This window comes from Dioscorea cayenensis, unplaced genomic scaffold, assembly GCF_009730915.1.
Source record: "Dioscorea cayenensis subsp. rotundata cultivar TDr96_F1 unplaced genomic scaffold, TDr96_F1_v2_PseudoChromosome.rev07_lg8_w22 25.fasta BLBR01001667.1, whole genome shotgun sequence".
NCBI classification, from domain to species: domain Eukaryota; kingdom Viridiplantae; phylum Streptophyta; class Magnoliopsida; order Dioscoreales; family Dioscoreaceae; genus Dioscorea; species Dioscorea cayenensis.
Genome location: NW_024088058.1, coordinates 153,598 through 176,331, shown reverse-complemented (window position 1 = coordinate 176,331; position 22,734 = coordinate 153,598). Strand labels below are relative to the sequence as shown.

General features: G+C 35.1%; 3 protein-coding genes across 7 annotated transcripts; 1 reads left to right on the top strand and 2 right to left on the bottom strand.

Moving 5' to 3' along the window:
- The first annotated feature begins 8 nt into the window (after positions 1 to 8).
- On the top strand, positions 9 to 6,590 carry LOC120256826 (protein FAR1-RELATED SEQUENCE 7-like). 2 transcript variants are annotated; one of them, XM_039264493.1, is made up of 5 exons: positions 9 to 153; positions 555 to 3,051; positions 3,462 to 3,630; positions 6,006 to 6,229; positions 6,294 to 6,590. In XM_039264493.1, the coding sequence occupies exons 2-3, from the start codon at positions 580 to 582 to the stop codon at positions 3,465 to 3,467; spliced, it is 2,478 nt and encodes an 825-aa protein (XP_039120427.1). In that variant the 5' UTR covers positions 9 to 153; positions 555 to 579; the 3' UTR covers positions 3,468 to 3,630; positions 6,006 to 6,229; positions 6,294 to 6,590. The 2 variants fall into 2 exon arrangements, with proteins under 2 accessions (XP_039120427.1, XP_039120428.1); XM_039264494.1 differs by having other exon boundaries at positions 12 to 148.
- LOC120256827 (short-chain dehydrogenase TIC 32, chloroplastic-like) lies at positions 3,368 to 6,287 on the bottom strand. Of its 4 annotated transcripts, none has more exons than XR_005535422.1 (9): positions 6,111 to 6,287; positions 5,498 to 5,729; positions 5,290 to 5,369; positions 5,014 to 5,167; positions 4,857 to 4,935; positions 4,654 to 4,735; positions 4,506 to 4,561; positions 4,131 to 4,380; positions 3,368 to 3,566 (listed from the first exon to the last, which is right to left on the bottom strand). XR_005535422.1 is itself a non-coding variant. In XM_039264495.1 (8 exons), exons 1-8 carry the CDS (start codon positions 6,223 to 6,225, stop codon positions 4,204 to 4,206), a joined length of 975 nt encoding a protein of 324 aa, XP_039120429.1. In that variant the 5' UTR covers positions 6,226 to 6,287; the 3' UTR covers positions 3,992 to 4,203. The 4 variants fall into 4 exon arrangements, 2 of the variants coding, with proteins under 2 accessions (XP_039120429.1, XP_039120430.1); XR_005535423.1 differs by having other exon boundaries at positions 4,142 to 4,380; XM_039264495.1 differs by lacking the exon at positions 3,368 to 3,566 and having other exon boundaries at positions 3,992 to 4,380.
- Positions 6,591 to 10,268: 3,678 nt separating the features above from the next.
- Positions 10,269 to 11,276, bottom strand: LOC120256822 (zinc-finger homeodomain protein 2-like). The gene has a single exon (XM_039264487.1). The coding sequence runs from the start codon at positions 11,172 to 11,174 to the stop codon at positions 10,377 to 10,379; it is 798 nt and encodes a 265-aa protein (XP_039120421.1). The 5' UTR covers positions 11,175 to 11,276; the 3' UTR covers positions 10,269 to 10,376.
- Between the last annotated feature and the right edge of the window lie 11,458 nt (positions 11,277 to 22,734).

The following is a 22,734-nucleotide window of genomic DNA, read 5'->3' as shown; positions in this document are numbered from 1 at the left end:
CCCTCCCCCCCTCTCACCGAACCCCTTCTCCTCCTCCTCTGATTCTCTCTCTGTCTCTCTCTCTCTGTTTCTCATACTGAATAAGCTTGCTTGCGAAGAGGAGTAGAATCGCGAGTATTCTTTGGTGGCGTTCTTGTATCACAGAAGAGTGAGGTTGCGTTGATTTTGTTTCTCTTGTTTTGTTGCAGTTTTCGCTGTTGGAATTTGAACTTTTGCATTTTTTTTTTTTTGGATATTATGCTCTATAAGATTTTCATTGTTGTAAAGAATGATTGTTGATTAATGGAGATGTTTGGAGGATTGGTTTTGATTGATATGATGCGGAGATAGATTTGTTTTGTTTTTTTTTTTCTTTTGTTTGTAGGTTTGTATTGAAATTTTTGTTTTTGTTTTTATTTTTTAAAAAAGGATGTCTTTTTTCTTTTTCCATGTTGGAATTTAAATATTGGGAGTTAGAGGTAGTGGAATGCGAGAGTAAGTGATTAAGCAGTTCTAAATTTAGATAGAATTATACTTTGATCCATGGCTATGACAAGATTTCTATTTGGTTTCAGAAATTTGAGTGTTTGAAGGATCAAAATGTCAGAATCATTAGAGAAGGCATCCGCCATGGATGTGTCCTCTACTGAGAATTGGGTGCCAAAGCTTGATATGGTGTTTGAGACTGATGAGAAGGCCTATCAGTTTTATTGTTTCTACGGGAAGGAAATTGGGTTTGGAGTTCGTAAGCATTTGGTAAAACGACGGTCTTCGGGCCTCGTTTACTCTCGAGTGTTCTCTTGTTACAAAGAGGGGTACTGCAGGACCACCAAGGAAGGGAAAAAGCCTCGATCTGATGTTAGGACCGGTTGTAAGGCGAGAATGACTGTCCGGATCACTAAAGATGGTGACTTTCGTGTTAGTGAATTTGAGCCGAACCATAACCATGAGCTCATGGCCAAGGTTGATGGTGCAATGAGTGATTCACCGGAGGATATCACAGTGGTTGTAAAACCTGGAAAGAAGCGCACTGCAGGTCAAGTTTTTGGTAGGTCATCTATTGCAAACAACATAAGGGTGAAGAAGTTATTGCAGTATGATAATGTGCAACTGGAGCTAGATCAGAAAAACAGCACAGAATCTGGGGAGAATTGTTGGCAGATGATGAATGTTGCAAGTCTTGTGCCGAATATCGGTATGGAGTTTGAGGATGATGATGAAGCCTATCAGTTTTACATTAACTATGCTGCAGGAGTTGGATTTAGTGTCCGAAAGCATCTGATAAAACGGAGAGTATCTGGTATGGTGTATTCAAGGGTGTATGTCTGTCATAAAGAGGGTTTTACCAGAAACAGATGTGGACAAGCTAGACGCCCTAAGCCTTATGATAGAACGGGCTGCCCTGCGTCTATGATCATCAAGATCACAAAGAATGGCAGATATCGAGTGGCAGAATTTGAGCAAAAACATAACCATCCTCTTGTTATACCTACAAAAGCTCACTTGTTCAAGTGGCAGTGGCGAAGAGGATTGATAAACACACAAGATGGTATGGCAGATTCTGCTGATGATTCAGTTATGACACAAGAACATGGCAAAGGGTCTTCAGATGGACCAGCTACAAGTTGGCAGGCCGAACTTCCTTCTGGCAGTCACAAGAAAAAGAAACCATTGGATCAAAAGAATTTTATGAAGGTGGGTGATATAGGAGCCGCGATGCAATACTTTCAAGAAAAGCAGTCTGATGACCCATCATTCTATTATGCTATACGGGTGGACCAAGATGAACAGATATCAAGCATTTTTTGGTCAGATGCAAAGTCGATGGTGGATTTCTGCTACTTTGGGGATGTGGTATGTTTTGATACTACGTTCAAGGTGAGGGATTGCAGTAGGCCATTTGCCCTTTTTGTGGGTGTTAATCATCACAAACAGGCTATTGCTTTTGGAACCACATTGATCTATGATGAAAGTGTGGAGTCTTTTAAGTGGCTGTTTGAGACATTCACAATGGCAATGTGTGGAAAGCAGCCGAAGGTAATACTGACAGATCTCTCTGCAGAAATGAAAGATGCTGTAGCTGCGGTTTGGCCAGGTACTACCCATCGCTTTTGTGCCTGGCACATGTACCAGAATGCGTCTAAGCACTTGAATTCTGTCTTTCAGGGATCGCCAAGTTTTGCAAAAGATTTTGGCCATTGTGTTTATGATTGTGAAGAGGAAGATGATTTTTCATCAGAATGGAAAAACATGTTGGAAAAATATGATCTTGTGGGCAATGAATTGCTTGCTAGGTTATATGAGGATAGGCATCAGTGGGCTTTGGCATATGGGCGAGAAACGTTTTGTGCTGATATGACAAGCACATTAACTAACGAGAGCATTAGTGGTGCCCTAAATGTTAGTCAGGGTTCAGATCTGCTGGACTTCTTAAAGCATTATGAAGGTGTTTTAGGTGAAAGAAGGCTCTTGGAGGTAAAATCTGACATTCAAGCCAATCAAAGTGTGTCAAAATTGCCTTCTTCTCGCATGCTGAAACAAACTATTCATGCATACACGCCTGCAGTGTATAAAATATTTCAGAGGGAGTTTGAACTATCGATGGATTGTATGGTTTACAGTAGTGGTCAAGATGAGAGTTCATTTGAGTTTAAAGTGACTGATGAAGAGAAGACTAAAGAATACAAGGTGAGATTTGACTCATCAGATGGCACTGTCTTCTGCAGCTGCAAAAAGTTTGAGTTTGTTGGGTTACACTGTCGTCATGTGCTGAAAGCCCTAGATATGATTAATGTTAAAGAGCTCCAATCACGCTACATACTGAAGAGGTGGTCAAAAAATGCTAAGGTAGGAAGCCTACAGAATAATCATGTATTCCCAATGGAGGGTTACACCGAGTCATGTTTGGCAAAGCAGTACAGGCATTTGTGTCACATGCTTGATAAAATTGCAGTTAAGGCTGCAGAAAGTGTGGAGTCATATACATTGATCGAGAGCCTGTCAGACCAGCTTCTTGCCCAAGTTTGCCAGATTTTGAAAGCAAGGCCTCCTGATAAGCCTGAAACACTACAGGTAATTTACATCCAGTTGATTAATGTGCTTGGTATCTGACAGCATTAGCATTCTCTGGACATTTCAAGAATCTCTCGTGGTTGATTCTTGACATTGTTCTTGTGGCCATACATACTATAATCTCATGGTTACTAATAAGTTATAACATAGACTTGATAAAGTCTGCTTGTAATATCTTGATTTCGGAAGTCTACTCAGTTCTGTTTTTAGATTTATTATTATGTTTATGCTAGAGCATGCTATGCACCTTGGATAGAAAAGTGCAAGGCTTCCATTATTGTGGCAAGGAACCAGGGGTAGCTTGACACTTTTAACATGATTTAAAATCTGACAATGCATAACTTCATCCCGACTTTTTAAAATAATCTTGCCATATGGTCTGTTAACCATACCTTAAAAATTACATGCAGGATTGATCAAGCTCAATTAACATTGAAGTGGCAGGATCTTTCCTTTCCATGAACGAGCTGGAATGGATTAGCTAGCAAAATGCATGCTTTCCAATAGTACATTACCTACAAATTCGAAATGGAAAACCAGAAGTGTGAGCCAGCTTACTTAAAGATTAGAGATCAGCCAGTAAGTTCTACTTTTCTTTTATTTAAGATTCTATGCAATCTCATTGCAAAACTTAGTCTTTTTATCTCTTCAGCTGCCTAAAAAACATTTGTCTGTGAGTTATAATTTTAGAGAGCTATTTTACAGGGATTACTATTTTAGGCTATGATCAGGAGCTTTGAATCTCAGGTGATCATGCCTGATAGGAATTCCTGTGCATGATCTTGATCTTTTCTGCTTGATTGCTTGCCCTCATGCATCTTTGCTTTTCATTTCATGCCAGTCTACTCAATTTTAACATCTTAGTACTGATCTCAATTTTTGGATGAATTAGAACTACATAAGAAAGCTGATGAAGTAATTGAAAGTGGCCGGAAGAACAGGCAAAATGGTTGATAGTGGCTGTTGCATTTAGATAAAATAGAAGCTACCACAAACATGAGATGACAATTTGACTTTAAGTTTAAGCATCTAAGTGACTCTTCCAAGATAATGAAAAGATAATATATAGTGAGTCTTACTAGCAGATTACTTGTTGATTTTGACTTTGACAAGAACTGTACTGAGGAGTGAAGTCAGTTGAAGAAGGTCTTGTTACTTCTCTGCCTTGCTCTTTTTAAGAATCTGTTGGCAAAATTCCCATAGCCTTTTACCTAAGACTTCATCTTCCCCTTCCTTGGAAGGGGATGCCTCATTGCAGTCAGCAAAGTACTTTCCACTTACATCTTTTATCTGCGGACTGAGTGCTACATAGCAAGTTGTTGCAGCTCCCTGCACATATGAACTTACATATGATTGTTGGTATTTTCACTGGAAATTAGAGCTGCTTTTTTCTTAATGAACTTGATCTGCTTTATTTTTCAATAACTATTTAATTAAAGCAGCTGGTAACTTACTTGTGGTATACTTTTTAGAAATGGTTTTACCAGAGTAGCAAGCGACATAACTACACCTTTGAAAAGAAAAACTTGTGAGGGATTTAAATTTATCTTGTAAAAACTAATAGAATATGATTGTGGAGTTCTAGGACCAAATATTACTTACTATTGAGATCCAGGCTGCGACTGATGTTAGTCATGATTACTCCTGGGTGAAGAGAGTTGGCCGTAACATTAGATCCTTTTTCCTAATGAAAAATTGTCAGGAAATTTATGTAGTGTCAGAGATGCTGCCTGTAGGGAGGGTTACCACATGCATTTTCTTGTTTGAACAGTATATCGTTGAGGATTATTTTGATTCTGACTTACCTTTAAACACCTTGATAGCTCATTGGAATGGAGTATGTTTGCTAATTTTGAGCGTGAATATGCATTGAAAGGTTTGTACCTGTCAAATTGGCAAGAGTAAAGCTACTCCATTTAGAAGGATCTAAAAAATCATCTCTAGAAGAGATGCTAAAATTACTTTGATTCGTCGTTTATCACATTCAGATCAAACCAGGATGAGTCACTTCTCCGATGAGCTACGGAGGATACATTGACAATTCTTCCCTGTATTCCTGTTTCTTTGGCAGTGGCTTTAATCTTTTCAAGTAGGAGATTTGTCAGCAAGAAGTGCCCTGAATTTTAACAGACCTAGCCATTCAAATATTTCTGTCTAGTTTACACTACTTAAATTGACTAAATAGCTTTGTGAAATCTGAATTCTAATGTACTGATTGCAAATTGAAAAATTTGATACCGAGGTGGTTTGTTGCAAACTGCAACTCAATTCCATCCTTGGATAACTGGAACGGACAGGCCATTATTCCTGCATTATTGCTGCAAGGAGTTTAGATATTCTCATGAGTCAGCATTCATATTAGATGCAGATAAGCTGTCTTAGGGATAGCTTGGTGGTGTCACAATCCTTTGCTTGCAATAATACCTCAGTTTCCAATGATTCTTACATGAGAATGTTTAGGTGCTTGTTTGATGAATTGAAGGATTGAGCAAAAGAGCGGACTGATTCTAAGGAGCTGACATCCATCTCCATCACTTGGAGTTTTGCATCTGGGTTCTGCTCAAGAAGGCTTTCTTTCACTTTGATGCCACTTTCTAGTGATCGAGCCGGTATGATCACTTTAGCCCCTCGTAGAGCAAGAACTCGTGCTGTCTCTTTTCCAATGCCACTTGTTGAACCTACATCAACATTATGCATTGTTACAGAGCAGTAAACACGTTTTCTTCATAGCACACCGACAGAGAAGTAGCTAGTTGACAGCTTAGTCTGTAAGGCATGAAGATAAATTTTAATGATTAAATGGTGAGACTCTGCCTAAGCAATTTACAACAAGCTCTTCATTATCTGATCTAGTACTAATTTCTTTCACCCTATTCATGCTATTGTGATCCTTGCCAAGCGATTCAAGACACCTGATAGTTTTAGTTTTACACTTTTATGCTGATTTTCTCAAGGATGCTATCGATTGCCCTCGAGCTATTGAGCAAGCAACAAAGAACAACAATCACACATCCATGATGATAAAATCTAACCAAAAGATTGTAAGATGAAGAACAAACCAGTTACAATTGCCGTGAGATGGCTGGCGTCAATTCCTTCAGTGACCTCTTCAGCTGTAGAATTCTGCCCAAAACCCGAAGGTCCTGTTCTCGAGAACCAATTCCAGAGACCCATTCAGGTTCCTCTTCAGCTATCCTTTCTCCCACTATGTCTATATGTTTATCAAGTTGTTTTGGCCACAGGAGCTTGCAATGAAGATGTGCTTTTGTAATCTTCTGGGAGAATGGAAGTCTCTGAGATGGGGACGTGCTGGGCCTTCATGGCCTCTCTTTCTCGTTGGCTTTCATCTTTTCTTTTCATTCAGTGGAGCAGTTGGGTGCCGCACTGCTGGTATAGAAACAAAACTTTATAATCAAAGTGGCTATGCAATTATTTGCAGTACAATTTGAGCACCTCTCTAGCTTATTTAAGAGATTGATGGTACAGTTACCTGGAGAAAAGATATCAATAAAGCAAGGAATGATATTTATGATTGCAAATACTTTTATATGGCCTAGATTAAGGTATGTTCTTCATGCCAGAAAAGTTTGTTTAACTTATTTGCTCTTTAAGTTATATATATATATATATATATATATATATATTTTAAAAGATACTATGGTTGAAGTTTTCTTTCTTAATGATAGAATTGAATTGATAATCCAAATCAATGATGGTTTTCATTTCTTTATTCAAGATTCGTAATGCCTTAGTAATCATAATTATAGCACAAGTTGAATTCAATATCTTTCTTTGTTCACATGCATTTATATAAACATTCCTGCTTGAGTTAGTTGCATATGTTGTCAATTGTCATGCATACTCTTTTCTTTCTTTCTTTTTTTTTTTAATTTTTTATTTATTATTATTTTTTTAATAATGTGAATAAACCATCACATTCTATATGCTTTTTTTAACGTCTGGGAGTCAAATATGTAAAGGTTCAGTTATTGTAACGGTACATGGATGCCATTTTTGCTTTGCATATTTTTGAAAACATTTTAATGTAAAGGAATAATAAATTAAAAAAAAATCAAATTATTAAAAAATTGTAATGTAAAATTATTTACTTGCTAATAATGAGGATAAATATTTAATAGTGTTAAATAGTTACTTTGGTCAAGAAAGTGGGGTAGAAGGTTGTTAGGTTTCTAGAGGAGCGTTAACAATTGCATTATTTTCTAGATTGAATACATAATGTATGTTGTGTTTGTACCTTTACAATCTTTGTTTGAGATTATATATTTTTATAAACAAAAGCAGTTGAGTGGGATGATCTTTGAAGTCAAGATTGCATTGCTAACACTAATGAATGCTATACAAACAACCATTAATTTTATTATAAACAACCAGGTGGAGGTTGCTGAACTTGGAAGCCTAAATGGTATAGAGTCATGAGTCAATTAAATTAAATAAATAAACCTAATAAGTTTAGTCATAAATTTGGTAATTCTCTATGAAGGAGGGGCTTCTTTTTTTTTTGTCAAAATAATTTTAAATTTCCAAATTTTAACCCATCCTCTTTTGCAAGTATGTTTGTCATTTGCTTATCCATCTCATGTTCATGTTCCTCCTTTGACTGAGCATAAAAAGATCTATATCACCATATCTATATATATATATATATATATAAAGTTCTATTCATCCATGATAAAAAAAAATCTTTGGGTGTTTATTATTAGTCATTGGATTTTGATCTAATGTCAATAGTGATAAATAGTAATTAATACGGTAATAAATACAATAATTACTGTTTGAACTAGTATATTATATAGTATTATTATTCATCAATGTTGGCTATTGGATCCCGATCCAACGGTGGATAATTGAACGCCCATAGAGGATGTTTTACCATATATTTATATATATATTTTTTATTATTTATTTATTTTTATATCATTTTCTCTCAATCAAGCACATCTTAACCCAAGTGATTAAATTAATTTTTTTTTTGAAAATATAAAAGATTTTTAAATTTAAGGACATGAAGGGACACTTGCTTATTATCCATCATATATTCCTCTTTTATTTGAGCATGATAAGATGGTGTATCTAGATTGTGATCAACCTTATCTATTATGAATGAACTGCAAGAGTAGTTCACTTCAAAACTAGTACCTTATCTATTATTAACTCTCATTTGTTGCTAACCAGTCAAAGTTGAGTTTGTCTTGATCCAGTTTCCGAGGTAGGATGGACCCGGGTTATGGTCCTTATGGACTTAATTTTCTCATTTAAGAAAGGAGTGTTTGGGTTTGCTTCTTGTTTTCTATTTATTTATTTAAACAAAAAAAAAAGTTGCATAACCACTTAAAATATAAACGGTGATATGCCCAGAGAATAGTCTTTAATCAACAACTAAATCAACTTCAAAACTTTTCTCAATGCACTTTTTTTTTTTTTTACTAATATTAAGTTTTTAGTGAATAATTTATTTGTATTTTTATTTTATGACATCAATATGATTTTTATTAAAATAAGCTTGACTTTGGTGATATGAAATCAAGCTAAGTTGCATGAACAATTAATGTAATTTGTTCCCCTTTTCCAACTTTGCCTTCTTTATTAAATAGAAGATGACTTTCTTGTAACGGCCTTGCTTTTTAATCTAGATCATTAGTCACATTGTTCTTGCAAGAATAAGACTTCCAAATTGGATTAGTAAATTGCTTGTACGTGCCTAACACCATAAACTAAACAATATTTAATGATTACTTAAAATAACTAATATAATTTTGTATATTAATTATAAAATTGTATTAATATTAAACATATAATAATTAAAATTCCCATCCCCAATCAATTCAGACAATTAAATGCTAACACCAATTTTCCATGCAAATTTCAACAAGGGTCAATATAACAACAATTTTGCTGATCAGAGTTTAGTCAAAAGTAAAAAAAAAAATGGTAAAAAACATAATACAAACATTAAATGCAGGCGTGAAAAAAGGGTGACCACAAGTTAAAACAGTAGCACATTGCAGTGTTGATGTGTTAAAAGCTGCCTGTGTCTTCACTCAAACAAAGAGAAACATTATAACATGGTTTTAGATGTGACTGATGTAAATGCTGCTTTGAGGTGCTACAAACACCATGAGGTTCTCTTTTCATTTCAATGCTTTTCTGATTATCACTTGTACTACTCTCCAAATTTCAAGCTCATTTGCACTGATTCAAATGTAAACCAGAAAAAAGAGAAAATAAAAAAACAATCCTTTTTTTTTAAATTTTCCCTGACTTTTCTTTTTAATCTCAAGTTTTTAAACACTTTAAAAATTGCATGCATTTTTCCAATCAACTTTCCATAAATGGAAAGGCAATACCTGCTTAATTTATATTAAATGATTTACTTTGGTAATAATCACATTACTGGTCTCCCAAATGCACATAAAGTGGAATCCAGAATGGAACCACCCATGAAAAATAAAAAATAATAAACCCCACCAAGCTTATCATTACATGGAACCTGATCCTACTAAACTAATACCAAGTCAAGACACACATTAGACAAATGATATGCTTGCTGGTTGTTGCCACCCCTTCTAAAGCCACATTACCTTCCAATCCCATTTTACTCAATCATTGATCATTGCTTAGGGATCCAAAAACAAATCACTCCATGCTCCCCTTCTTAGCCACACCCCTCCAGTCCCCCCTCTCCCAAACCCCTAACAACATCAATAAATTAATCAATTTAATTAAATTACATTAAATATATATATATATATATATACATTAAATATAAATATATATACATTATATATATATATATATATATATCAATAAATAGGCCACATCCCCATCAGGTGAGCGGTCCGGTTAGCAGGGCACAAGTCCATTAACTCAGCATGGCCCCCCATCCTGGTCTCTCTCCTCCCAGCATTATCATACTTAAATCACCCTAAATAATAATCTAATAATAATTATATACAATAAATAAATAAATAAATAAATAAATAAATAAATAAATTTAAGAAGTTCATTTCACTTGCATTACTAATAATATTAACAAAAATTATTCTTAATTATCATATATCTTGGTCTCTCCCCTCCCAACATTATCTCAAACCCAAATAATAACAAAATTAGAACTGAACCAGTTGCTGCATCTAACTAGAAATCCGGGTGCAATGCCCACAAGTTACAACAATCACTACAAGATTAAACCCATCTGCCTAAATTATTAATAACATTAATAACATATTATTATTGTTAATTTGAAGAAGCAGTGGAAGCAGTGCTAGTAGTAGTAGTAGTAGTAATAGTAGAAGTGGTTACTATTATTAGACTTGGATGGGAGTTGGAGCCGTGGAAGTCTCACGGTTGGGGCTAGGATTGCGCGGTGAGTCGGCGGCGGAGTGATGGTGGTGGTGGTGGTGATGATGGTGGTTATTGGTTGTAGCTTGGTGTGAAGCCAAAGCGTTCTTATTGTTATGCATCCAAACTTTGAGGACGTGACGCTTCACTCCGACTTCCACACAGAACTCCTCCAGAGCTTCGTCATCGTGCTTTTGGATTCGCCATCCAAGACGCTCGGCAAATTCACGCATCTTTTCTTTTTGCTCTATGGTGAACTTGGTTCTGAATCGCTTCCGACTGGCTTCATCGCGCCGGCGATCCTCGGCGGTGGTGGGTCGTGGAGGAGTTTCAGACCCGTCGCGGCTGGGATCGGGGCCGATCGGAGCGGAAGGAGGGCGGATCTGGTGGTAAGAGAGTGGCATCGGGTGAGGAGAAGGGAAGAAGGGAGGGAAGCCAGGAGTAGGTTGAGGAGGTGGAGATCGTTTCTTTGGGTCCCAAGCTGGGTTGTAGAGAAGGAGAGGACGAGGTAGGTCGCCGGGACCGGCGCCGGCACCTTCACGACGGTGGAAGTTGCGATGGCAACCGCAGGCGGCGCACTTGAGTGCTTCGAGACTACCGTCATCGCCGCTGGGCATGAACTCGCCGCAGCCATCATAGGCTTGGCCACCCATGGCGGCGGCATGGTTGCGCATGCACTCACGGTAGCGTCTGGAACCGGCGGGGGAGGCGGCGGTGCCGGCGGCATCGGCGAGGTCGGTATAAGGTACGACGCTTAAATCCATGGGTGTGTTGTGTGTGAGTTATGCTCTTCCTCTTTAGGGTTGGATGTCTCGTTAGGGCTAAGCAAGGGCCATGGATGGGGATTTGGTGGGGAATTAGGGCAGTATAAATGGGGATGGTGGTGAAGGGATTCGGTGCTAAAATAATATTAATTATAATAATTAATTAATTAATTAATTAATTATTATTATTATAATTACATGTGAGATTCGGAAAAGGGGAAGAAAAATTTTAAAGAAATGAAGCGAAGTTTGTAGGGAAAACGCGGGGGATTTGGATTTATAGTTAATTAATTGGTGAGGGGGACCGGGAGAGAATTTCACATAGCAGTCATTTTAGTGATTCACTGAGGGGGATGGAAGACGGTGACGGGAGGGAGTCACGTGCGGAAGAGCACGTGGCGGGAGGTTATGGATTGAGGGACTAGAGGAAGGAGGGGTGTCGCCACGTGATGAGGGGGGTTGATTAGACTAGGGCTTTGAGGTGGGGGTGGTGGGGTACGTGTCGGTGGGTGATTGGTTAGGGAGGTACATTTACCGGCTTACCGCCACAGCGCGTGAAACTGGCTTGGGGGGTTCTAATGATGGGGGGTTTTTAAGGTGGGGTCCACCATGTGATGGGTTAGGTTTAGGTTTAGTTTAAAATGATCCGCGGGGTAATATACGATGGTTAGTATGGATTGGAGACCACTTCATTTGCATTTGCAATTGCGATTGCAATTGCATTAGGGAAATGGACGGCTTTGGTTTGACACACGTCATGGAGATTATAAATTTTATAGATTAGAGGTGAGAAAGACAAAGAGAGAGAGAGAGAGATGGTGTGGATGGGGTCTGTTGGATGAGCCATGTGGTTGGTTGGTTGGGTCTATCTCGTCTGACACACACCTTCAAAAGCACCTGGCTTGCTTCCTTCTTTGCCTGCCTTCTTAAATTAATTAATGGCCATAGTTCGGTTTTTGTTTTTTTTTTAATAAAAATTAAATGAAAAGAAATGGTTATATATATATATGTGTGTGTGTGTGTGTGTGTGTGTGTATTGCTTGATATAACTACAAGACAAAGTGTGAAAGGGGGAGTAGTTTGATTATGGAGTGTTTTGTTGTGTTTGTTATAAGCATGATGAGAAAAATGATTTTTTAGCAAATTATTTTATATTTTAGATTATTTGGGAAAGTTTTATGTGAAGTATACAACATAATTTCTTTTTATTGTCCATTTATTTTGTAAATAAAATAAAAATAAAACATAAAAAGACAATTAACTTCAACTTGACTTTATAATTTTTTATGATACAAAAATTTTGTGTTGATAAAAAATCTTATTTGAAAAATAGTTAAATTATTTTTAACATATTTAATCTCAATAAGGGTAATAAAAATAATAATAATAAAATCAATTTTAAAATTTTGTATTGTTTTGCACATCAAATATAAAAAAGTGCAAACACTTATGCTATAGTGTAATTCAATCATTCAATGATCAATTAGAGGTTAAAAGTCTAACCATCATTATTTTCATGATTAAAAAAAATCATTAAAAATTGGTAGAAGAAATGGCTATATACATAAATCAAACTCTAATATAAGTTTAAAAAAAAGAAAAAATAGATTTCCATTCTACTTGTCTTATTAGGCAATGTAAACACTAAACACTCAAATCAAACACTAATATAAGTTGAATGGATAGATTAATTATTTCAAAAGAAAGTTCAGCATGGCTTTCTACAGCCTTGCATTTCATAATAATGCCAAGGTCGTAGCATTCCATAATGAAGATCATTTTTGACCAATGCATGCGTACTACTAGATTTTGCTAAGATTTAACCACTGGAGCAATCCCAAAAACAAAAACTTATCTCAATCTTGTAATGTTGAATTATTTATTACTTTAGATACGATGGATTGAATGTTTTTGTATTAAAAGTCGTGCTTGCTTGGTAGGAATTTAGTGCATTGTCATAATTTAATTTAATCATATCATGATTAATAGTTATTACTAATTTCTTAGGTTTAAATGCTAAATTGTCTATTATTATCAATTTAATTGGTTTATTTTTTATTAAAGAGATTTGATTGAATGTTAGATCTAACCACTAGTATGATAGTAAATAGTAGTGACTTGTCTGTATTGAAAAAAAAATTATGAATTTTATAATTAAAGATTTGTTTGTGGAAAAACATAACTGATGGTAACTAACAAAACAATCTAAAACAAAAACAAGTAAATTTAGATATAAATTTTTTTAAAAAAAATATGAATGGTTGAAAAAATAATTCTATTGTGTCAAAAAAAGTATGCACAATGGTATAACTCAATCTGCCAAAGTTATTTCCTAATATAATAAAATAATAGATCCTAAATTAATTATAAGTTAAATTGACTCGAATCTACTGTATGGTTTGACTTTATTATTCTTGTAGTGCAATCTGATTGGCTAAGTTTTCTTAATAAATTCATACTATAATTTAAAAAGTTTACATACATCACTCCGTTATTATTATTATTTTTATCACTTGTCAAATAGAATTTAAATCACTCACTCTTAACAGTAGTAAGTATCAGGACTTCCCTTGCTTTTGGTTACTTGAATAAACTTATCCAAACCCTCAAAAGAAAATTAATGCTTTTAAAGAATAGAACAATCTACACCAGTGATATGAATGAAATGGTAGTAAAGAGAGAGAGGTGCCATAGGATGTATGTAGTGAGTGGTTGCAGGGACATGTCTCTGGAGACAGAGCTGTGAGTGCTGAGACAAAAGACCTTTGGCTACTAGTTCAACTTTTACTTGATTGCCTATGTGGTCTCTGTGCGGCCATTGAGTCAGAACCTTAAACCCAGTGTGGCATCTGGTCTCCATGAGGGACCGGTTTTCCTTTGTCTCATTGTAAGGAATTTTTAGCTTAATGCTTCCAGTTGTTTCAGGCCAACTCTTACTGCCCTTCTAAAGCTGAGTTTTTGGAACAATAAATAATATAATATATCAAATTATCAACATAATATATTTAATATATATATATATATATATGAGATGTGAAAGAAGTGAGTTTGACTCTGTGGTAATAGTTTGTAATATTATATATATAAAAAAAACTATTGCTAATCCATATGTGAGTAGCCAGATCTTTAAAAGAAATTACACGTGGTAAAAATTCAAATCACAGGTAATGATACAGTTTTAAAAATATAAATAACAATTATATACAAGTGATTCCAATATCTATGTATCCTTTGTCACTTGTCTTGTCTAAGATTTATATTTTTTGAGAAAAGACAATGACCATAATTCAAAAACGTACACGTGTGGGGAGCAAGATTTACGCAAAGGACTTGATACTAATTGACTCAAAGTCCATTATTGGTGATTTTTATACATTTCTATTTTTTAGTGGTTTAACCATTTACTTTTATAAATATATATATATATATATATATATATATATATGTAAAATAATATGATAAACAAGGATTGAAATGCTTGGGAAATTAGTGGATGTCTGAGCTTTCACATAGGAGTTCAAAACCAGGCTTTGATAAAAGTGTTTGCTGGTTGCTTATATTTGAAGCTTCGGAAGTATGTCGACATCCTAACTTTAACTCAAAAATAGGCAAGAATATATAAATCTAAAATGGAAACGAAACTGTTTTGTGATTAAATTAAAAACCTCAATTAATATCAAAGAGGGTAGAAGAGTAATGGGGTTTGCAAAGACTAATAAATGATAAGTGAGCATACTGGAAAAGACATAGTGAAAGGAAAGGAGCAGCAGGGAGCAGGAGTAGGGGCAGGAACACAGGCTGTAAAAGTAAGTGAGAAGAAGAATAAGAGATAGAGAGAGAGAGAGAGAGAGAGGAAGTTAATAACACGCAAAAGGACACGCACTGTAGTCAGGGACACTGACACCAATCCGAAATGCTTAAGCAAGTGGTGGCGTAGGATAAGATTAGCTTGCACGCCTAAATGATTCTATCCTGCTCCGGGGATCATGCCCCCGGCCCCACCAACCCCCCTCTCTCTCTCTCTCTCTATCTCCCTCTCCTTCCTCCTGATCCGCTAACGTCACCAATAGTTACAATCCTCCATCTTCTTAAGTTTTGTTAATTAATTTATTTAATTATAAAAGACTAATATCTATGACAGAGAAAATAAAACAAGTAGGCAGACATTTATACATCTGATTGAATATAACTGGTTAGAATTAAATGTTTAAATATGTAAGATGGAACTCAGGAGTTTGGCAGGGTGAAAGGACGAAAGTGCACCGAGTGAGTGGTGGTGACCCCAGTTTTATGCAGAGGCACATAGCTGAACAGAAAAGGGGCATGAGCTCTGAGAAAAACCACTGAGAACACCATCAATTTTACCACACATATATCCCATCTATTCATCCTCGTATTTAGTACTCTCTCTCTCTCTCTCTCTCTCTCTCTCTCTCAACTTGTTGGTTCTTACCCTTTTTCCCATCTCTTTCTATTGTGCGCTTTTGGTTTGTTTGTTTCTTGGATCACTGATTGGAAATGGCCATATTTATTATTTATTTAGCTGTTTCATTTGGCCTCTTTTGATGTTGAAATATGAGGGAAAAGCATGGTCTCAAAGTTGTAGGGTTTTATTATGAAGGGGAGGGGGTTTTTAGGTTTGACTCCCTCTAAACCCTTCACCTTCACGTGGGACTTTGGTTTTTATGTTTTAGAAATCAAATTGGAATTTGAGGAGGTTTTTAGCAATGTGAGTAATGATGGAATAGGGATTTGGACTAAAATAAGCTTGTGCTTTTTTCTTTATTATTATTATTATTTTTTTTCCTTCTGGTGTTGTGTTTCTGTGGTGTGGAGTAGTTTCTCTTTTGGATGGTGGGGATTGGTTGGCTTTGGCTACTGATTCTGATGGAACAGAGAAGGTGAGAACTAGTGTTTGAAGTTTGAGGAAATTGGGATGTGGGCCGTTTGGACTGTTCTAAAACCTCAGCTTTTTTTTCACCTTTTTTTTTATTGTTACTGAGATTCTCTTTTTGTAAGACCAGGATGAGATCTGAGTGGCCCTTATTTTAGACAACAATGAAGAAAAATTTATATTATGTGGTGGTCCTTACTTGGGTCCCTTGGACGGTGTCAAAAAGAATGTGCGCATATACACATATATACAGTCAAAATCAAGAAAACCTAACACAGTGATTAAAATTAAAGTTTGAATTAATTTATAAATAATAAATGAGAAAAAAAATAAGGGATAATCAAGGATTTTTTATAAGGGGTAGGAGAATAATATTAAGGAACGTGGCAGTGGGGTACTTGTCTATTTGCTGTCATTGTAGCACAATGGCACGGAATGCATGCTATTTGTGCCTGAAAATGACTAGTGAGCTCTTTGTTCTCACATACCAAACTAAAAGCATGAGGTTTGAAAGGGTTCTATTTAGTTAAGGGAGATAAACATTGACCTGGCTCTAGTTGTGATTCTTGTGAATGATTTGATTCTATCACCTTGTGAGGATGATTTATATTATTATCTTTTGAGCATGATGAAATGAATTCATAGTTGAGTTGATGATCAATAATTAGAACATCAACATCAACCCCATCAAGACTAGAGAAATATGCTATTTTTAGTAAAAGACACTAGTAAACATTTTATAATATATTAAATTTAAAATAATGTATATATTAGAAATAGTAGGTCAAATTCAATAAGTGAATTATTGTTTAAAAAGCCAATTTGAACTCCACTAGAAGGAAGCATCTTCATCTCATTGAAAAAGAGAACATTATTGTAAATGTCTAATGATACCTGGAAATTGGGTAATCTAAAATCTTGGCCGACCAATAAAATTAGACCTTAAACTTCATTGTCTTGACATTATTAATGGCTTGAAAATTATAAAGATTCTGATTGGTAATTAGTCATCAAAATAGCTAATTGAGTATTCTTTAATATTTGTTTGATTAAAATCAACAAAGCATGATAGTTAATTGAAATTGAGCATGTTAAATGTGGATATAGATTGTCAAGCTGGTGATACTAAGAACAAGGCAAGGAAAAAGACAGGTGTTGAGATTTTCAACTTCTCCGAGAGCTACATAGATATTTCTTTTCCCTTTTCAGTAAATATATTTATATTCCTTTATTGACTCAAAAGATAATTAACAAAACAAGAAAATTCCAGATATTCAATTGTCATCTACAACACAATTCACTGTGGGTTACCATATTGGTTTATAAGATAATGGATTTGTGATATTGAGTGCTGCTTCAATTCAAACATGTTTTCTTCTCATATTTGTTTATCAAATCAGAAGGAAAAGCAAGTGGAAACCAACATTACCACCACTCATACTACAATCTAGTGGGATCAAGATACGATGGCCACAAACGTTTAGTAAGATATGACTACTATAGCATCGTTTTTTAGAACGACGCTGCTATCGAAACTTATCTCCCGGGTCACACTCATACCACAATTTCATATTTGGGAGGATTTCCCAGCGAAAGTCTCTGAGGGTGGCTAATTATAGAGCCCATTCACGCTCGGACGCTAACTCAAAGACTTTTCACGGGAAACCGCTCCCAAACATAAAATCGTGACCACGAACGCGATCGGGAGACAGTTTTCATGCCACATCGCTACAAAAACGATGCTACAGCTATATATTTACTGAAACATTTCAGTGCCACCAGTGATACTTAACCTCTAAAAATTGTTCCCTTTAACATTCATCCATTCAAATATCTTTTAGTGAGCAAATTTTTCTTTTAAATATAAACAAACCACAATCTTCAACTATTGTTGTGACATAAAATTCAACCATCAATTTATTATTTGGGAAAAAAATAATTTACTAATATAGAGATAGTTTGTCGATTATCACATCACTACTACTACGATCTAAAAATTGTTCCCTTTAATATTCATTTCTTCCATTCAAATATTTTTTTATGAGCGAATTTTTCTTTTAAATATAAACAAACCACAATCTTCAACTATTGTTGTGACAGAGAGTTCAACCTTCAATCTTTTATTTGGAAAGAAAGTGATTTACTGGTATAGAAATAGTTTGTCAAAGTGAAAGTTCATCGCAATATGTTACCTTAGAACTTTTGTACATAATGAAAAAAAAAAAAAGACTGGTATTAAAGAAGCAGGGCATGGAATTGTTGAGACGATGATGGGTAAATCTTAACAATGGAGTGGGGAAGATGTACCCTTTTAGCTTTGGAAGTCGTTGGGTTCTCTTTTCATGGGGAAAGATCCTCAAAAATCAAGTTTACTGTGAATTCAATCTAGATAGTGTTATTGGAATGTTTGAAAAATAATGAGAATTGAATTTCTAGGTCAACTAAACATTATTCCCCTTGGGAGACTGAACCAACGGCTAATTGTTGACTTCCTAGAAAATCAATAGCATGCAAACTATAAAGTAAATAAAACATAAGAAAAATGCATAAGTTAAGAATTTAAAAGGGCATGATAATTTAAGTATGGTTATTTAGGATATAGAAATGCTGAAACATTGCATAAAATTACTGTTAAAAAATAGATTGAACTAAATTTGAAAATAGAAAGAGGACAAAAATGAGAAAAGCAAGCAAGTGAACTTACTTACTGTTAGGCAATTCAGAAGATTGTCGCAATGTTGTACTACATAGGTAGGGCCACAAGCACAAATGAAGATTGTACACAAGCCACATATAACCATGCATCTGGCCAGAGCAAGGCACAACAACAATAAATAATGGAGAGTTACAGTAAATTGGATGAAAAAGACATCAAACAAACAGTAATTGAAAGGCGCATGCAAAATGAGCAATCATCAGAGGAAGCAAGTTATCTTGGAAGAAAGACTGATATATCAAACCCCAAAATAACTTCAAAAGACAGTACAAAACATTATGGAGAAAGAAGTTAATGCAAGAGCAATATATGCAACTCTGATAGATGGCTCAGACAATTTGAGTTATCATAATATTTGGATCCAATTTGGTTCTCAAGTTCAAACAATAAAAGATAAACTTGATCGAGTTTGAACCAGCTCATAAAATTTAAACTTTTTTTTTTTGGCAGTGAAGCCAGAGTCTAATTACAACAAAGTCTAGCAAACTTTTATAGTCAAAAGATTAGTGCGTTGTCAGGTCAAATTTATTCTAGAATTAATTAATAGACATAGTGGAAAGATTCATGGAACGGACAATGCCAGGCCCTTGTTTGATCAGTACAAAGCCAATGCATTGTATGAATAAGATAGTACAAAACCCAGGGCATTCAAATCACTTCAATTGTCCCACCACGTTGGGATTGGTGTGTTTTGAAACTTAATAATGCAAACATAAGAATAATCCAACTCGTAAACAGACTTGAAAAATTTTAAATTAATGGTGAGTGTAATAAAGTATTTGGACCAACGATTGAGCTCACTGATAATGTAGGGACAGAACCAATGCAGTATCTTAAAATTTAACATGGTGGGCATAAGGCCCAGCCAACACATAACCTGAACAGCAAGAAAAATGTGGACTTTGATTAAAAAATTATGAAATGCAAAGGATTTGCAGTGAGCACCTCACTCACAAGGAGACGGTGATAGAATCAACACAAAATAATTCTACACTAATGACCAAGTGATTTATTAGTAGCTGAGTTTTTATTAGAACTTTTTCCAAATAGTGAAAGTTTGAATTATGAGTAAGAGCATATTCCTGGGAATATAAATAGTAGTTATATGCAAGTGATTCAATGCCCATGTGTACGCAGCTCTTGCCCCCACTTGCTCCGCCAAAGTTTATGCATGCTCTTGCTTTTTTTAATAGCCTAGCTACTCATCTTGACAAAAAAAAAACACAATAAAATTCTACTCAGTTAACAACTAGTTGATTTTTCTTATTATACTTGGATTTGCTTTTATGAAAACCTACACATTGAGCATCAACATGGGGTGCATTGTCACAAAGGGTTTCTACAGTGTCTTGCTTACAAAAATAAATAAATAAATAAATATATCTATTGCAGAGAAGCTTACCTCGCAGGATACAAACAAAAAAATTGAAGGAAAGTGGATTACAAACCTAATAATTCAATGAGTAGCTAAGAAAAGGCACATGATAGCACAAGGTGTAAGGATGGAAAAATACACGCAATCTTGTCCGTGCATAGATAATGGTTACCAATGCGTTAATAGATTGCAAGCAAATTGAACAGACATAATACAAAATAGCTTGGCAGCAACCAAATATCATACAGCAAAAATGCCAAAAAAACACTAAAGCCAAGGTTTCCAAGTCACTAATATAACTTGCAAAGATCCAACCAAATATGATGAAGCGTACCTTGCTAAAGCAAGAGCATACTTTCCTATTCAGTATATCTAAATTTCTGCTGCAAGAGAAATTTTAGTAAACTGTAGAGAGAACATTAATGAAAAGACAGCAAGAGAATAACAATTTCTCAATTGAAGCCACCGTAAACTGCATGGTCAATCTTTGATCTAGACTTCTAATTGAAGACCAAATTTTCAGATATGTTATAGGTAAACAAAACGACAGGGTTTGCAACAAGTCTACAGCTGGTTTATGGGATGACTTAGAGAAACAAACATACAAAATAATTCATTATGGCTTGTTGCTGAAACTTAATGAAGTCTCTTCGCTTTATCATAAAGATGGTTAATAAGATACAAATATTGAAAGACACCGCCAGCACTTACCAAAATACATCAGTTTAAAATCAATGATATAAGAAAAATCAAATGTCATACAACCAACAGTGGTCATGAAACCTAACAAATATTATGAGTAATATAAGCTCTGCATAGGCACCCAAAAAAAAAACAGCTTAGGTAACATGTAAAAATAAATATTGACAGTGTGATAAGAATGAGAAAACAACAAGAAAAGTTGCATGGTGCAGAAGAAATTATCAATTAAAAAGGCAGAATAAAAGCATGAACAAGATACATGTGAGAGCATAAGCTACATGAATCGTATATCAAAATATGTGGATATAAAATGTCAAACAAATGTGCGAGGAGCAACCCTAAACCCTATACAAGCAGTCAGACATGCAACAAAGGAGTAACTAAAGCAAGAACAGCATACCACGTGTGTGTGGATCTTTATGAAGGAATAATATTATATTATTATTATTATTATTATTATTATTATTATTATTATTATTTAAGAAAAAAGTCAAATTATGTTGCATTAATTAGTTAAATTCTAGATGCTTTATATATCCCTGGAGATGCCGAGAAACTGTAAAAGCAGAAGGGCAAATGAAAACAACTACATTAGAAATATTGAGTAGAAGGGCTGTTAGTGAGAATTCCTAGGAGTTGACTAATACATTAACTTAGAGCTTTCATCATCTTTAATGAGTGTGGGTACGTCCTCCGGCTTGGTTTTCTTGTTGTCCATGGCTACATTAAATCGACAAAGGAATAAGCAGTTATGGATGATGATGATGATGATAACAACAACAACATGCTATTAGAGATATTTGTTAGTGAAAACCATCAACTAAGCTCAAGCTAAGTGTTCCAAACAATCAAACACATGATGGAAGCCATCACATGCTAAGGCTATTTGGTATGGGTGTGACTCAACAGGCAGTCCAAATCTCTGTTAACGAAGCTGGATGGATGTGATGCTAAAATGTGCAAGAAAATATGTCAAAATATGAAGGGTGCAAATGCAATGATGGAGATGCTTCATCATAAGGGAAGATGGATGGTGAATGAGTTGTCATTTAACCTCTCTTGATTATGTTGTGTCAATGGTGAGGATTCTGTTGTGAACTAACTAGTTAAATGACCACATCTTCAAAAAGTGTGTTAGTTTCTAAAGAATTGGGCCAAAACTGTGCATGAATGCCCCTATCAGTAAGGTGAGAATATGACTTCATGACAGAATAAAATCTACTGCTTGTCAATATATTAGATATTGAATCTATGATGAACATTACAGCTAATGCTAATTGAAGTCCAATAATAGTGGCATCTAAATCCATTAGCAGGATGAGGAACAATTCATCCATAGATGTAGAATGGATATGACACCAAAAGTAGAGATATTAAGCATGGTAAAAAGGTTTATAATCCAGGTCATATAATGACACATAATTGGAAGTGAATGTGAAATTCGTTGTAAAAATAAAAATAATTATATAAAAAAAAGGTTTGCCTAAGTTGAAAACACATGAAACCAGTCCTATGGATGACCCTGCAAAAGTAGTTATAATTGATGATAGGAGCATAATAAAGGTGGGTGTCCTACTCCATGAACTTCCACCATCATTTCCCCAGGAGTTTTTCTTTAAAACCTCTAAAATTATTATGTATGACACAACCTTCTGGACTTTAAATACATAGTACATGTGTGAACAAGCAAGTTAATATCCCTTAGGTCATAAATCTGCACTTTCCAAAGGAACTTGAGGAAGGTTGTCAATCATCTCAATGACCCAACATAGAAAAAAGATAATGAACATTCAATATGGGGAATGAAGGTGTGAACATTTCTAATAAAGGGATATTGTTTTTTATAGCTCAACCTAACCAAGTAAGACAATAC

What these genes read in the sequence shown, in the direction of transcription:
- LOC120256826 (XM_039264493.1), top strand. Translation starts at nt 580, where the DNA reads ATGTCAGAATCATTAGAGAAGGCATCCGCCATGGATGTGTCCTCTACT.
- LOC120256827 (XM_039264495.1), bottom strand. Translation starts at nt 6,225, where the DNA reads ATGGGTCTCTGGAATTGGTTCTCGAGAACAGGACCTTCGGGTTTTGGG. An exon ending in GTGATAAACGACGAATCAAA is followed by an intron (nt 4,936 to 5,013) that starts GTAATTTTAGCA and finishes CCAATTTGACAG; the next exon opens with GTACAAACCTTTCAATGCAT. An exon ending in TCGCAGCCTGGATCTCAATA is followed by an intron (nt 4,562 to 4,653) that starts GTAAGTAATATT and finishes TTCTTTTCAAAG; the next exon opens with GTGTAGTTATGTCGCTTGCT.
- LOC120256822 (XM_039264487.1), bottom strand. Translation starts at nt 11,174, where the DNA reads ATGGATTTAAGCGTCGTACCTTATACCGACCTCGCCGATGCCGCCGGC.